This window comes from Podarcis filfolensis (genome assembly GCF_964270895.1).
Source record: "Podarcis filfolensis genome assembly, chromosome: 13".
Classification (NCBI taxonomy): domain Eukaryota; kingdom Metazoa; phylum Chordata; class Lepidosauria; order Squamata; family Lacertidae; genus Podarcis; species Podarcis filfolensis.
In genome coordinates, this window is record NC_139615.1 from 23422969 (window position 1) to 23436359 (window position 13391).

Here is a 13391-nt window from a genome sequence, read left to right on the forward strand (position 1 = left end):
GAGACTGAACAAAAATATGCAATATGAGTTAATATATAAATTTTGGAGTAAAAGTGTTTGAGATACTTTAGATAATTGCAGATATAGAAGCTTCAATTTACAAACTGGCTATTTTGGCATAACCTTTAATTTCAATTGTTTTTTCACTACTTGATTAGCAAAATAATGTGGAATATATAATGAAATTTCAAGAAGCATGTTTAAATTAGCTTGTTAATCAATATTAACACTTTTTAGCTTCTTCCTCCAACAGAGAAAATACAAATATTGAAGAAAAAATGAGCAATCTTACTTCCATTTCAACGTTTCTGCTGTGGGAATTCTCAGACGTACGAGAACTACAGATCTTATATTTCTTTCTGTTCTTAGGATTGTACTTGACTACCATGACTGGGAATCTCCTCATTATTGCTGCAATAGTGCTAGACCATCACCTCCATACACCAATGTACTTTTTCCTAACTAATTTGGCAATGATGGACATGGGCTCTGCTTCTGTCATGATGCCCAAATCATTAGCCAATTCCATCATGAACAGCAGGTCGATTTCTTACTCTGGGTGTGTGGCCCAGGTTTTCTTCTATATGTTCTTTGTAGCAGCAGATTTTGCCATTCTAACAGTAATGGCACATGATCGCTATGTTGCCATCTGCAACCCATTACAGTATGAGACAATTATGCACAAAGGAGCTTGTATTCAGATGACCATCATTGTGTTGACTTCTAGTCTTCTTTATGCCATGTTACACGCTTGTAGCACTTTTGCAATCACCTTCTGTTCAAATGACGTCCATCAGTTCTTCTGTGAAGTTCCAACATTACTGAAGCTCTCTTGCTCTAATATCTACCTCGTCGAAGTAGGGGTTATTGTGTTAGGGTGTTGCCTAGGACTAGGATGTTTCATGTTCATTATCATAACATACATGCAGCTATTTGCTACAGTGCGCAGAATTCCTTCAGTACATGGTCAGAAAAAAGCCCTCTCCACTTGCCTTCCCCACCTCACTATTGTCTCTTTGTTTATGGGCACTGCACTCTTTGCCTATGCAAGGCCTCCCACTAATGCTTCTTCTGATCTGGATATAACTTTTGCTGTGATTTATACTGTAATTCCTCCCATGTTGAATCCATTCATCTACAGCATGAGAAACAAAGAAATCAAGACTGCTTTGTGGAAACTCTTAGATTATGGGCATTCTTCTAAAAGTATATTTTGAGTTTTTAAAAATGGATTGTATATTCAATGTGAATGTTTTGATACACAGTTTTTAACCTAGCACTAGAACCTTGGGGTGGACATTTGCTTTGCATGTAGGAAGTTCCTGCTGTAACCCCTGGCATCTGCAGGTGGAGGAATGAATGATTCCATATCTCAAGCCATAGGGAGCCACTACCAATCAATGTCAACAATATTGAGCTAAATGGACCAATGGGCTGATTCAGTGTAAAATAACTTCCTGTGTTCTGCAATGCAAATAGTCTTATAATTTATTCACCTTATTCTCCATGCCATTCATTGCCATTTGTTCATCCTCTTCACCCTTCTCCCCCCAAACAATGTTTTACTTACTAGTGATACCAATTAGATATAACTGTTTCAGCAAATACTATTTCAATGCCTTTAGGAGAAAAATGAAAGTTCAAAAGCATAAAATGTATGTCCCCAAAATAATTATCAATTTTATTATATTTTTGCTTGCCACTCCAATTTCTGAGTGGCGTAAGATTCCAGGGGTTCCAGGAATTTACCCAGGGTTCATGTTTCCTTTGGAATGAGGGACAACAGAGACTGTTGTGTCTTTATGATATATGCTTCATTTACACATATATACAACTTGTGCCTACATTGGAGGGTTTCAAAGCATTAAGACTCCAAAAAGGTTGGTGTGTACTATCCATCATACAACTTCAGTTAGAAATACTCCAGTCAGTTTCTGCACTAACTGAGCCTTCTGAAGGGCAGCCCTATGTATAATGCAATACCACAATTCAACATGGATTGCTATGGAAATCTATCTCTATCTAGAAATGGCTACAGTATTTGAATATTGCAAAATAAATAGACATGGATTTCACCACATGTGTGATCATTTGTCATGTATTGACGCACATGTTGTATCTGTTATTTCTTTGTGACTGCTACCAAAGGACTACCAACATGTACCTGAGGAGTGTGATCAGTTGTGCTTACTCTTGGGAGTAAGATCTCAAGATGGCAAAACAGGCTTAAAATAACTCTCCCTGCCATGTCTCCCTGCCATGTCTGCTGGCACTAATACCTGATGCAACCTTTAGTGACCATTATTCTCACATATGCAATCTTTTTAAAATGGGGAAAACAGCTACCTCTTCAGTGGTAAGTTCCACAGGAAGATTGAAAGAAGATGCATGGGCTCTCACATATGAACTGCATTTTACCTTAAAACAGCTGGAGGGGAAACTGAATTTCACGATTAAAGGTACTGTATTTAAAAATGATGTAAGGGGGTTCAGTAGTTTCCTATTACTTTTATGCAATCTCAAGGTGTTTGCCAATTTGTTTGTCTTCTGGTCTTCTATCAGTTCTCAAGGGGTCTCATACATACATACTTGAAACAATGAAGCCATCACTACACTGCTCTACTTTTAAAAATGTGTAGTTTCTTTCTAACTGGATCATCATTTTGTTAGGCTGGGTCCAGACTTGGTAACACTTGGAATAGACCCATTGATTTCAGCAGGTCTCCTTCAAGTAGGACTAAATATGGATCCAACCCAGTATGTTTCATATTTGTGAATTCTGGTACACCACATTTAATGGGAAACTGTGTCTAAAAAGGCAGCACAGTTATAAATGATGGTATAAATATTTTATTATTCCTGTAACAGCAACAACCAAAACGAAATCCCCTACCACACTGAAACCCAACCCTATCCCCCACTGAATGACTGAGGTTAGGACAGAATCTTACTACACAAGGGGACGGTAGACTAGCTCTTAGGAGGTCCAGGGCAGATCACATAGCACAAAGCAGCTCTGTGATCAGAGCAAGCAGCCCCAAGCATTGATTTTCACCATTACATATCTTTTGAAAACTGTTCATGAAAGGAGTCAATTGAAGTGGGGTTGTGGGAATAAAGGCTGCTCACTGAAAAGTCACCACTCAGCTGAGAAACAGCCCATTCATTCACAACAAAAATGTGCTTAGGAGTTTCCACACTAGCAATGAAAGCAGATGCACGATGAGTTATTTTTTCAGACCTCAACACAGATAATCCAGGTTAAAGGAAGAAAAAGTATAAGCTGGAATTTTGATGGTGACCAAATTGTGTGGATGACGTGAGAACTTTCTGAGCATGACCAGCACCAAGTCCACAATAAACTGCCATGTGGAAGCACACCTTGTGATATGCATCAAACAAGGGTGTGAGTAGTTGTTTTGTTCCTCCTCCTGCACTACTGTTCCCTTACTCCTGCATAGGTCTGAGCTAAAATGGTACAAATCTCTCCCCCCCCCCCCAATGAAAATTGCTGTAAAAATGATGTGGTGTATCTGAGGTGGGAAACTGGAGCCAGTGCATCCAAATCAGTTTGTGGTGAGGGTTGGAGGAAGGCAACATCTCTCTGCATCATGGAGGCTGGTGGCTGATGTGTTGTCATTTCCTATGCTGCACTCTGTTGCATAAGTTTTAGAAAGAAACCTAGGGTTGCCCAGTTGCACTGTTTTCCGTCTATCCCAGTGGAGACAATGGGGGAGGTGGACTACTCCACTTTATTCTTAGAAAAGGCTTGCAAGGTAGGTTAGGCTTCATGGAGAATGCAGATTCCCCCCTCTGCAGAATTGCCCTTGAACCAATGTTCTCCTTTAACCATTTTAGCCATGACCATTCATTATTTCATTAGACTATTGAACTAAAGCAGTGGTTCTCAAACTTTTTTCTTTGGGCTCCCTTTTAAACTACATCTTTTCCACAACCCTACAATGAGTAACTTCTTCCATCCTTCCATCCTTCTCCCTGACATCTGCATGTCCACCCAAACATCAGAAAAGAAGCATGTAGTTTTGTGCATGTATTCAGTGCACCTTAATCAGAACCCTTCAGGATTGGGGCCAACAACTGTGTGGTGAGCTCTTACACACATATAAATGTGTGAACATAGGTTTCCCTTTCTGATGTTCCATTGAATGCATAACTGTAAGCAAAGTGTGGAGGGGATAGTCTCATGCCATTCTGCACACATTTGCAAGAGATGTAGAGGCAGGACTGGCAGCAACAGCAGCAGATATGTTCTATGCCTATGATAATGTTTTATTCTCTTGTTAATTATGTTGTTTTAAAGGTGCATTTTATATTTGACTTCATTTAGCAATGTTTTCTTTTGAAATGTTTAAGTTCTTTTGTTAACTTGGTTTGTGTTAAATATGTATTCTGTAGTTGACTTCCTTTGTAATGTTTTATTTTGAAAGCTTTAAGGTAATATTTTAGTTTCCTGTTAATCATGTTGCCTTGACTATATACAGTGGTACCTTGGATTAAGAATTTAATTTGTTCCGGAGATCTATTCTTCACTTGAAACTGTTCTTAACCTGAGACACCACATTAGCTAATGCCACCGTGCCACTGTGCGATTTCTGTTCTTATCCTGAAGCAAAGTTCTTAACTCGAGGTACTATTTCTGGGTTGGCGGAGTCTGTAACCTGAAGCGTCTGTAACCTGAGGTACCACTGTATTTGACTTTCTTTAAAAATGTTTTATTCTGGATTGTTTTATTTGATGTTTTAATGTGCTGTAAAGCACTCTGAGATTTTTTTCTTTAAACTATAAAGCGGTATAGAAAATGATGATGATAAAAATAATAAAAATAAAAAAAAAATAAAAATAAAAAAATAAAAAAAAATAAAAAAATAAAAATAAAAATAAAAATAAAAATAAAAATAAAATGAATGGACACAGATACTCTCAGGACAATATCCATGCTGGGATAGCTCAGTTGGTAAACCTGAGACTCTTAAACTCAGTCATGGGTTTGAGCTCCATGTTGGGTAAAAGATACTTGCATTGCAGGGGGTTGGGGTCCCTTCCAACTCTACAATTCTATTGTTCTATGGTTCTAAAACTGAGGGGGCAAAAGGGCTATCACAACATTTGCCTATTAATCAGTTAAGCAAAGAATACCATTAGATTTGATTATTAGATAAAAGGCACTGTGCTTAAATCTAACTGGTTAATCAATATTTGTACCCTAACAATGCTTATCTTCTTCCTTGTACAGGTAGCATGTTAATAAGCCCTATGAACAAAATGCACAATCTTACTTTTCTGCTGCTGGGATTCTCAGACATTCGAGAACTACAGATCTTACACTTCTTTGTGTTCCTAGCATTATACATGACAGCAATCATAGGGAACCTGCTCATTGTTGCTGCAATTGTCCTTGATCACCACCTTCACACACCCATGTACTTCTTTCTACTGAATTTGGCTATGCTGGATGTTGGAACAATTTCCGTCATGGTACCCAAATCAATGGCTATTTCCCTCTTAAACAGCAGGTATATTTCATATTTTGGATGCGTTGCTCAAGTTTTCTTTTTATATTTATTTGGAACATCAGATTTTGCTCTGCTAACTATCATGGCACATGATCGCTATGTTGCTATTTGCAACCCACTCCACTATGAGACAATTATGCACAAAGGAGCCTGCATACAGATGGTAGCCATTGGGTGGATTGTAGGCCTTCTTGCTGCCATATTGCATGCTGGCAGCACCTTTGCCAACACCTTCTGTTCTAATGCTGTCAATCAGTTCTTCTGTGAAATCCCAAAATTATTGAAGCTCTCCTGCTCTGACTTTTACTTAGTTGAAGTTGGGCTTCTTGTTCTAACCTTTAGTATAGGAACAGGTTGTTTCATATTCATTATCATAACGTATATGCAGATCTTTTCCGCAGTGCTCAGAATCCCTTCTGTTCAGGGTCAGAAAAAACTCCTCTCCACTTGCCTTCCTCACCTCACGGTTGTATCTGTACTTATATTCACTGGGATCTTTGCTTATGCAAAGCCTCCAAATGACGCTTCTTCTGATCTCGATATTGCTTTTGCTGGAATATATACCATTATTCCTCCCACACTGAATCCATTCATCTACAGCATGAGAAACAAAGACATCAAGACTGCATTGTGGAAACTCTTAGATTTGGGGCCTTCTAAAACTCAATTTAGAGTTCTCTAAAAATGCAATTCTATACCCTTCAATGTGTGAACATTTTAATATGCAATTTTTTAACCCAGAATTATAACCTTTGATAAAATAAATCCTTTGAATTCAAACAGCATGGGAAGGAATTGTTTCCTGTTTCAAGCCCTAGAGAGCCACTGAAAGCCATTGTAGGCATTACAGAGCTAAATGGACAAATATTCTCATTCAGAATATTGCAGTTTCTGTATGGTAATATTTGGCTCTGCAATTTTTTACCTTGAACTATAAGCTTTTGGTAGAACATCTGCTTTGCATGTTGATAATCCCTGACATCTCCAGGGATGGATCATCTGCTTTGGATACAGAAGGTTCTCAATTTAACCCTGACATCTCCAGATAGAGGCAGGAATGATGCCCTGTCTGAAGAGAGTTTACCGTGCTCCTAATTCTGTGATACATATTTCCCTCCCACCCGGTTTCCCCACAAAATTCTCCGTGTCATTCATTGTCATTTCACCCTATTTTTAAAATTGTTTATTTCACTTACAACTGACATAAATACAGCCAACCTGCCATTTACAGATTTTCAATATGTGCTCAACCTCACAAAAGTGCATCACACTGAACCCGGAAGTGACCTAAAAATGTCACAGAAAGGGGTGGAATGAGGTGTTTACAGGCTTTTTCAATGATGTTTCAAATACACATTATTTCGCTTGAACCTGTGGTGCCTTGGAACGTAACCCCTACTTAATAGGGGTTGCCTATATAGAACAATCAAAGGTAACGAATATTCATTCTAAAAAGAAAAAGTGTTGAAAACGTGTAATTTCCCATCAGAATTTTCAGTTTTACTGTAGTGTAGACAGAATCAGACATTTTGATTGTGATCATTCTAAATTATAAAACTTTTTTTGATAAATTAATATATGATGTTGCAATCTTCCTTCTCTTATTTTGATAATATCCATTGCTAGAAACATTTCCCTTGCCATATTCCATCTTCCCACCCTGGAGACTGCCTCTCCCTCTGGAGTTGTTAGGATCCACCTCTGGCTCAGTCCATTGGGATTTTTTTCCACTAAATAGTGCCATTCACTGCTGTAAGAGATACTGCTGTCAAAAACCCAGCCACCCTTGCAGTTACTTCCAGGCTAACATAATTAACAGAAAGCTAAAACATTATCTTAAAGATTTCAAAATAAAACATTACCAAAGGAAATCAAATGCAAAATGCACATTTAAAACAGCACAATTAGGAAGATAATATTATCACAGATACCACGCTCTCTGTATCCAGTATCCAGTATCCTATCCAGTATCCAGTAACTAGCTGTAATTGCACACTCTAACCACATGTGCAACAATGTGCATTGCCTGATGAACCAATTTATCATAGTTGATTCTTCCATGAAATAATCCATCATGGAATGTGGTATTCTGCCCCCACACCCCATTTGCACACACTCTCACCTTCACATTTTTCCAGCACTTTTAATACAGGTAGTCCAGTTTGCACATTATGGTCAAATATGCAAACATTATCAACTAACTAACTAACTAACTAACTAACTAACTAATTCATACCCTCACAGCAAGCTCATGAAGTACATTAGACTGAGAGGCAGTGACTGGCCTAAAGCCACTCAGTGAGTTTCATGGCTGGGTTTAACCTTGGTCTCTCAGGTTGTAGTCCACTTACACCTTTTTACATCTTTTGGAAAAAAGATGTGGAAGTGAATAAGCTGGGTGAAGGGGATATTGGTCTGGAAATTTATTGGGTTTCTTGTTAGCAGTCCTATGTAGCACTTTTAAGATTCACCAATTCAGTTTGCTAACCTGTACATACTTATCACAGCTCATTGGCCACTTGTTCATGACATTTTACAAGTCTCACTAGGTCCAGTGAGCACCAACTGCCACTGATAGAGCTTGTTATATTCAAAACTATATTATGTATGGATCAAAGAGAGGTAGCTGGTTTCCACAGTAGATATAACACATTTGATCACTGTGTTGTTTTTCCTTATCTTATTCAAAAGTATGTTAGCAACAAACAAACAAAACCCTGGGTGCTGTATTAATTGGGCTCACTCTCATTTGCCTTTGATTCCATTAACCAACAGTGTCTATGGCTGAGGTTAGAGGAATAGTTGCATGCCCAGCCACAGAGACCCTGCCCCCAGGGAGCCTAGCTGACTGGTGGGAAGAATGAATAGACATGACAACTGTAATGGGATTAAAAGGCCACAGTTTTATTAATTTCAGATGTAGGTAAACCTTGGCATAGGCATTAGGCATCTATCCCCTGTGGGGAACCGAGGCATGACTGGGTCCTGGTTGGGAGGAAGGGTCCATAGCAAAACACTCCTCCTCCTCCTCCTCCTCCTCCTCCTTCAGGGGAGTTAAGAGATGGGGCAGCCCAAACATTGGGGGGGGGGGGCTCTATGGCCTGCTGGCCAACCGCTTCTGGCTCTATATGGACAGAGACTTCCCCCTCAAGACCCCTTTAATGGGGTACCCTGTAAATGCTGCTGCTGGTAGGGGGGGTGTATCACCCGTCCACCCCTCCAGGTCAGAAGATAGACTAAAGGATTCCGCCAAAGCACTAACCTGGCAAAATTGCGACTAGTTCTACGGGGAAGGCAAAACCTGACAATCAGGGGAAATTCCTTCCCAGCTCCGAAAAACAGCAACCATTAAGGAATCATAGGAAAGCCAACTAAGCTGGATAGGAAAAGGTTAGAAGAAAAGCAGAAAAACAATAGCAATGCTAAAGGGTGGGCAGGGTGGGTGACACTACAAGGCTGACTTGGCTGCAGTGAGTTGCGTCGGCCTGATTATAAGTCCAGGGAGTGGACCTGAGTGAAGCCTGCAAAAGCTTCACCCCCCAGACCACCATGGATTGGCAAGATGCTCTGTGGTGGCTGGGGAGGAACCCAACAGTCAGGGCAACATGGCGAGGCTCCAGGGGCTTAGGGAGGCACCATGGTGGGCCACAACTGCCACTCGCCGTGGAAGAAGGGTAAGTGGCCATTGTCACTTCACTGGATAAATGTTATACTCTAGCTCTCCTCTGATCCTTGCACTAAAATTTTGCATGGACTTGTGGACTTCCTTTCAGATTCAATAGTTTTCCTAAGGGGTGTAAAACAAGATTGATTTTGTGCCCCACTCTTGTATAATTTCTACATAAATACTTTTTTTTCTACTGTGAATGTACAAGCAGTAACTTTCAACAATGTTTTCAGATCAGCTGTGCTGGACTCTTGGGAGTAAGATCCCAAGATGACAAGTAAGACTTAAAAAAATGATCCTTCCCATGTCTACTGTTGCTAATTTAGTGACTATTATCCTCACATATGCAGTCTATTTAAAGGAGAGGGGGGGGGGAAGTTACACGTACTGTGGCAAGTGCTGCAAGAAGGTTGAAAGAGCTTGTTGAGAAGATGCATGGATTCTGACATCTTTATCGTATCGTACCCTAAAGTAGCTGGAGAGGAAATTGAATCCTATCATTAAAGGTATTTTAAAACAATTTAAGGTGATTTGGTAGTTTCCTTTTACTCTGATGTAATCTAGATGTGTCTATCAGCATTTTATTTTCTTCTTATCTTTCAATTTTAAAGGAGTCTTAAAGGTAAAGGGACCATTAGGGGTTGCAACGCTCATCTTGCTTTATTGGCCGAGGGAGCCGGCATACAGCTTCCGGGTCATGTGGCCAGCATGACTAAGCCGCTTCTGGCTAACCAGAGCAGCGCATCTATTTATCTATTTGCACTTTGAAGTGTTTTTGAACTGCTAGGTTGGCAGGAGTAGGGACCGAGCAACGGGAGCTCACCCCACTGCGGGGATTCGAACCACCAACCTTCTGATCAGCAAGTCCTAGGCTCTGTGGTTTAACCCACAGCACCACCCGCATCCCATAGGGGTGTATCATTCAACTGTGTGGTCCGTTTGTGATGCGTGTATGATGGAACTGGGCTGTGTTCTGTTCCAATCAGTCTCTGTGTTGGAAGAAAGATCCCGATCAAGGCCACAGCTTTTCCCCCAGTAACTGGATAATTTGCAGCAGGTTTTTTCCCCCATGTCAGAAAAACAAAAGTGATGACATGAAAATTCATGCTGGCAGAACTAGAATTGTGTTACATTTCATGGGGACACTAATATACCCCAGATCATTATCACCCACTGAAGTATTAGAGACATATATTGGCACAAACAGTAGCACTACTGGCCTGTGAAATTCATTAGGAGATTTTATGTCAGGGGTCAGCAAACTTTTTCAGCAGGGGGGCGATCCACTCTCCCTCAGACATTGTGGGGGGGGTGGACTATATTTTGAAAATAAATAAACAATGAATAAATTCCTATGCCCCACAAATAATCCAGAGATGCATTTTAATTAAAAGGACACATTCTACTCATGTAAAACACACTGATTCTCGGACTGTCCGCGGGCCGGATTTAGAAGGCGATTGGGCCAGATCTGACCCCCAGGCCTTAGTTTGCCTACCCATGTTTTATGTCAATATAATACATTCAATTTAATATTTATCCGTAGCAGACTACATTCAAAATAGGCTGTTACACTGTTACCTTAGAATTCTGTCTTATTTGCAGACACATGTATACTTAGTTCTGAAAAACCAGGAGCACCTATAACTGAGGATAGCAATATGTTATAGTTTCCAATTTCAATACCTGACATTTCCATATATATATATATATATATATATATATATATATATGAGAATGAAAGATTAGGTAGTGGACTAGTCATGTAGATGTAGACAGTATTTTGCAAGATAGACATATAGAAGCACCCTAACTCAGTGATATACAAAGTGCTTTGTATGCAAGATCTCCCCATTTGACAGATGGTTTCAGGTTTGGGAGCTGCCAGTCCAACACTATCTTCTTCAAGTGATATCTAAATGCCATATAAAACATATGTTTAACATCATGATTATCTCTTCAAAGATTACTGCAGTGGTACCTTGGGTTACATACGCTTCAGGTTACATACGCTTCAGGTTACAGACTCCACTAACCCTGAAATATTAACTCAGGTTAAGAACTTTGCTTCAGGATGAGAACGGAAATCATGCAGCAGCGGTGCAGCAGCAGCAGGAGGCCCCATTAGCTAAAGTGGTGCTTCAGGTTAAGAACAATTTCAGGTTAAGAACGGACCTCCAGAACGAATTAAGTTCTTAACCCGAGCTACCACTGTATAGCAGATGAGGGTTTGAATTAGGCCACAAGAGATGGGACAGCTCTCCAAGTAACATTAATAGCAGCTTCCTTTGTGGGGCAAAGCAACTAAAGGAAATAGTTAAAAAAACCCCAGATAGCTTCATGTTACTGCAAGATTACTTAGAGTTCCTCAAACATGCAGACTGAGCAGAAATAGAAAATATTAGTTAATATATAAAGTTTGGAGTGAAATCAGTGTTTGAGATACTTTATAGAATAACAGATATGCATGCTTCAATTTACAAATGGGCTATTTTGGCATAATCTTTAATCTCAATTATTTTTACACAACTTGATTGGCAAAAGAATGGGGAATATATAATGAAATTTCAGGAAGCATTTTTTTTTGTTTTGGTTTTTTTAATGTTCTGTATTCTGATTTTAATCTGTTGGGAGCAGCCCAGAGTGGCTGGGGAAACCTAGCCCGATGGATGGAGTATAATAAATAAATAAATAAATGATATAATTAGCTCATTAATCATTATTAACACATTTTAGCTTCTTCCTCCAACAGAGAAAATGCAAATACTGAAGAAAAAATGAGCAATCTTACTTCCATGTCAACGTTTCTGCTGTGGGAATTCTCAGATGTACGAGAACTACAGATCTTATATTTCTTTCTGTTCTTAGGATTGTACTTGACCACTATGGCTGGGAATCTTCTCATTATTGCTGCATTTGCGCTAGACCATCACCTCCATACACCAATGTACTTTTTCCTAACTAATTTGGCAATGATGGACATGGGCTCTGCTTCTGTCATGATGCCCAAATCATTAGCCAATTCCATCATGAACAGCAGGTCGATTTCTTACTCTGGGTGTGTGGCCCAGGTTTTCTTCTATATGTTCTTTGTAGCAGCAGATTTTGCCATTCTAACAGTAATGGCACATGATCGCTATGTTGCCATCTGCAACCCATTACAGTATGAGGCAATTATGCACAAAGGAGCTTGTATTCAGATGACCATCATTGTGTTGATTGCTAGTCTTCTTCATGCCATGTTACACACTTGTAGCACTTTTGCAATCACCTTCTGTTCAAATGACGTCCATCAGTTCTTCTGTGAAGTTCCAACATTACTGAAGCTCTCCTGCTCTAATATCTACCTTGTCGAAGTAGGGGTTATTGTGTTAGGGTGTTGCCTGGGACTAGGATGCTTCATGTTCATTATCATAACATACATACAGCTGTTTGCTACAGTGCGCAGAATTCCTTCAGTACATGGTCAGAAAAAAGCCCTCTCCACTTGCCTTCCCCACCTCACTGTTGTCTCTTTGTTTATGGGCACTGCACTCTTTGCCTATGCAAAGCCTCCCACCGGTGTGTCTTCTGATCTGGATATAGCTTTTGCTGTGATCTATACCATAATTCCTCCCATGTTGAATCCATTCATCTATAGCATGAGAAATAAAGAAATCAAGACTGCTCTGTGGAAACTCTTAGATTTTGGACATTCCTCTAAAAATAGATAAATATATATATATTTCTGCACTTCTTCCTGCGAATGGTTGGCCTTGAAATGCCATTGTTCTTTGACCCTCTCCCCTTATTATTCATGGAATTCATCCATTTGTTTTTCATCGCCCACTTTTAAAATTGTATCTTTCATCTGCAACTGTTTCAATGATCAGATCTAATTCACCACGTGTCTTCTTAGACATAATACCTAAAAGAGAGACATTAAGAGTGGGGCAGGGTGGGAAATCAGGAGGGCTCAGAACCCTCCCCTCCCCTTCCTATTTCTATTTTCCAATGCAACTGATTTTAAATTATAGATCTGGTTTACTGATCAGTAACAGTGGATGAATAGGAAAATTCCAGCCTGATGTTGACACAAGTCCTTGTTGTTATGGTGTTTTAAATTTCATGGTATATATTGTTTTACGCCATTCTATGATAATATATGAATTAGTGGTATATACCTTTGATATTAAAAACAAATAAACCAG

At 39.6% G+C, this 13391-nt stretch overlaps 2 protein-coding genes across 2 annotated transcripts; both read left to right on the top strand.

The window, feature by feature from the left end:
- Positions 1-278: 278 nt before the first annotated feature.
- On the top strand, positions 279-1217 carry LOC310746678 (olfactory receptor 14I1-like; the record flags this gene model as incomplete). Its single annotated transcript, XM_083580660.1, has 1 exon — positions 279-1217. One exon carries the CDS (start codon positions 279-281, stop codon positions 1215-1217), a length of 939 nt encoding a protein of 312 aa, XP_083436786.1.
- Positions 1218-5283: 4066 nt separating this feature from the next.
- On the top strand, positions 5284-12914 carry LOC310747410 (uncharacterized protein; the record flags this gene model as incomplete). Its single annotated transcript, XM_083581773.1, has 3 exons — positions 5284-6207; positions 6318-6432; positions 11938-12914. The coding sequence occupies 3 exons, from the start codon at positions 5284-5286 to the stop codon at positions 12912-12914; spliced, it is 2016 nt and encodes a 671-aa protein (XP_083437899.1).
- Between the last annotated feature and the right edge of the window lie 477 nt (positions 12915-13391).